Genomic DNA, 3,023 nt, shown 5'->3' on the forward strand with positions numbered 1-3,023 from the left:
GGAATGGTCCTGCTTATATCCCCCCCTGGCCGCCTGTGTCCGCTCCCCCCCCTGATCCGTGATAGAGGGGGAACAACCTTCCCGTGCCCAATGGCGCGCGCTGCCTTAGGGCCAATAGCACGGACCGGTTTCGGCCAATGGGGCGAGCAGGGCTAGGAGCCTTTGCCCAGGACTCAAGCTCCTAGGATTTCCCTCTGCTTACCTTCTAACACATACATAACACCCCTCCCCCCTAAGTCCAGACAATGCTCGAGCATACAAAGTCCTTGAGATAGGCCGGTCTTGTTCGGACCCATTGCAACCAGCGGGGAGCGGGGACAGGAGTTGCTGGAGCTGGGGGCATCCATAGATCCAGGATTACGCCGCTGCTCGTGCCCGAGGTGGCGGTTGCTTCCCCCGCCTGAGCATCGGTGAATGCGGTCCATGAGGCTGTTGGTGACTCACCTATCAGCTCAGGGTCCGCTGCTCCGGCGACCTCCGGGTCCGCAATGCTGGGGAGCACTGGAGTCACCGTGGCAGGGTTGAGGTCAGCCAGGCAGCGGCCTTCCGGGGTGGCGACCCGGTATGGTACCGGGCCGGTTGCTTCCTGGACCGTGGCCGGGATCCATGCCGGCCCGGCCCCGTAGTTCCGGGCATAGACGGGGTCTTCCTGCTCGACGACCCTCGGGGCGGCTGTAGGTGCCTCTCGGCTGGTTTTATCGGGTGTGAGGTCTGGATGTAGGCGGTCGAGCAGCGTCTTAGGTCGGCGACCCATCAGGAGCTCGGCAGGGCTCTTCCCGGTCACGGAGCTTGGGGTGACGTGCTGGGCTAGTAAAAAGTCCACCAGGCTTGTGTCCCGGTCTCCTTGGGCGAGTCGCCGCAGGGCTTCTTTTGTCGTCCGGACCATCCGCTCAGCCTGGCCGTTGGTGGATGGGTGGAAAGGCGCCGAGGTCACGTGGCGAATCAAGTTCCTTGCCATAAAGTCCTGGAATTCGGCCGACGTGAATTGTGCCCCGTTGTCCGAGACCACCGTGTCCGGCAGGCCGTGGGTCGCGAAAAGGCGGCGCAGCTCCCGGACAACCCCGCGCGCCGTCATGGATGGGACGGTGACTACCTCCAACCATTTAAAGTAGGAGTCGACTACGACCAAGAAAGTCTTACCCTGAAAGGGGCCCGCAAAATCAATATGTATGCAGGACCAGGGAGTGCGGGTCGATTCCCAGCATTGAGTCGGGGCCTGTGGCATTTCCGGTCGGGACTCCTGGCAGGGTCGGCACCGGCTGACCCACTCTTCAACAGCGGCATCGATGCCTGGCCACCAGACGTAGCTCCTGGCTAGCACCTTCATCCGCGGGTGGCAGGCATGCAGGGCCTCCAGGACCCGGTGTCGGAGCCAGGAGGTGGCTCACGACTGGCACGGGGTAGGCATGGCTCTGCAGTGCCCTATTGATAGTGCACTTATAGTCTGCGCAGATCCGGACCTCCCCGTTCGCCTTCAGCGGCATGACAATCGGAGTCTCCCAGCGGGCGTTGGGGACAGGCTCCAGGACACCCTGTGCGACGAGGCGGTCGAGTTCACCGTCGATCCGGGCCTTGAGCACGAAGGGAACCCGGCGGGGCTTGAGACGGATGGGGGCGGCAGCGGGGTCGATCTGCAGGTGCACTGGAGCACCCTTGTAGCGGCCCAGCGGGCCCTGCCAGACGTCCGCGAATTCAGCCCAGACTGCGTCGAGTTGAGTCTGCTCGATGCAGTGGATGCCGGCGATGTGGAGCCCCAGAGCCGGGAATCACTCGAGACCCAGGAGACTGGTGCAGGGGCCGTCGACCACAACCAGGCGCAGGTGGCCAGAACGCCCCTGGAACTGCATGTTCACGTAGGCCACCCCGCGGACCGGAACCTGACAGTGCTGGTAGTCCGCGATGGTGATGCCCGTCGGCTGAAGCTTGGGAAGGCGTGTGCGGCTCCCGAGGGCGCAGAAAGTGTCCGATGAGATGATGGAGAGGGTCAAGCCCAAGTCGACCTCCATCTTGCATGGGGTGCCCTCGATCAACAGCGAGATGAACACCTTCTCCATGCCGTGGACCTTGTGGAGTTACAGGAGGCTTTGGACATGGTGGTGGCTGCGGCGCGGGGGAGACAAGTCGCCATCGGCCATTTCGTGGACGGGCTGAGTGGCGCCATCTTGCCTGGCCGGGCGACCCTTCTTAGCAGAGCGGCAGGCCTTGGCAATGTGGCCTACTCGCCCGCAGTTCTGGCAATCGGCATCCCGGAACCGGCATGTGCGGCGGTCGTGGCAGTCGCCGCAGCTGGCGCACGGGCGGGACACGTGGACTCGCGACCTGTGCCCCGGGAGGACCCCTTCTCGCTCAGCTTGTGGGCCTCGTCCTCGTCACTGGAGGTCACATCGCTGGCCCTCCCGTGGTGGATGGGAGCCGGTGCTTGAGGCGGCGGCACGGGGGCACGGTCACCCAAACGACCAGACCGTGAAGTGGATTTGGCCGCAGTGGCTTCCTCGATGGCCGTGGCCAACTTAAGGTCCTTCTTGGCTACGAGCCGGCGGCGCACCTTCCAGCTCTTCAGGCCGAACACGAAACGGTCACACAGTCAGTCGTCGAGATCCGGGAAGTCGCAGGAACGAGCGGCAGTGTGGAACACGGTGATGTACCTGGAGGCGGACTCCCCGGCTTCCTGGTCCCGCAGGTGGAATGCCAGGCAGCGGGCGGCCCGAGTTGGCTGGGGGCTGAAATGATTCCCCAGCGCGGTTATGATGGCGGGAAAAGGCATCGCGCTCAGTTCAGCGGGGGCCAGCAGGGTCTGGGCGAGCTCGAAAGTCTGTGGCCCGCACAAACTGAGGAAAGTGGAGCGCTTCTTCCCGGCGTCAGTGATGTCATTGGCATCCAAGTAGAAAGCTGTGCGGTTCGCGTAGCTCTTACAGGCGCCATGGCAGGAAATGTCGAACACTTCCACGGAGCCACGGCCGGCCATTGTGTGCGTGGCTGTCTCCCTCAAGAATCCAAGCGAAGTAGCAATCGGGCCGGGCTGC

General features: G+C 63.7%; 1 protein-coding gene across 1 annotated transcript; it reads right to left on the reverse strand.

The window, feature by feature from the left end:
• Positions 1 to 232: 232 nt before the first annotated feature.
• Positions 233 to 1,327, reverse strand: LOC130488437 (uncharacterized protein K02A2.6-like). Its single transcript, XM_056862114.1, has one exon. The coding sequence runs from the start codon at positions 1,325 to 1,327 to the stop codon at positions 233 to 235; it is 1,095 nt and encodes a 364-aa protein (XP_056718092.1).
• Positions 1,328 to 3,023: the final 1,696 nt, after the last annotated feature.

This window comes from Euleptes europaea, chromosome 16 (assembly GCF_029931775.1).
Source record: "Euleptes europaea isolate rEulEur1 chromosome 16, rEulEur1.hap1, whole genome shotgun sequence".
NCBI classification, from domain to species: domain Eukaryota; kingdom Metazoa; phylum Chordata; class Lepidosauria; order Squamata; family Sphaerodactylidae; genus Euleptes; species Euleptes europaea.

Bases quoted from the DNA above. Each gene is read 5' to 3' on its own strand.
- LOC130488437 (XM_056862114.1), bottom strand. From the start codon at position 1,327: ATGAAGGTGCTAGCCAGGAGCTACGTCTGGTGGCCAGGCATCGATGCC.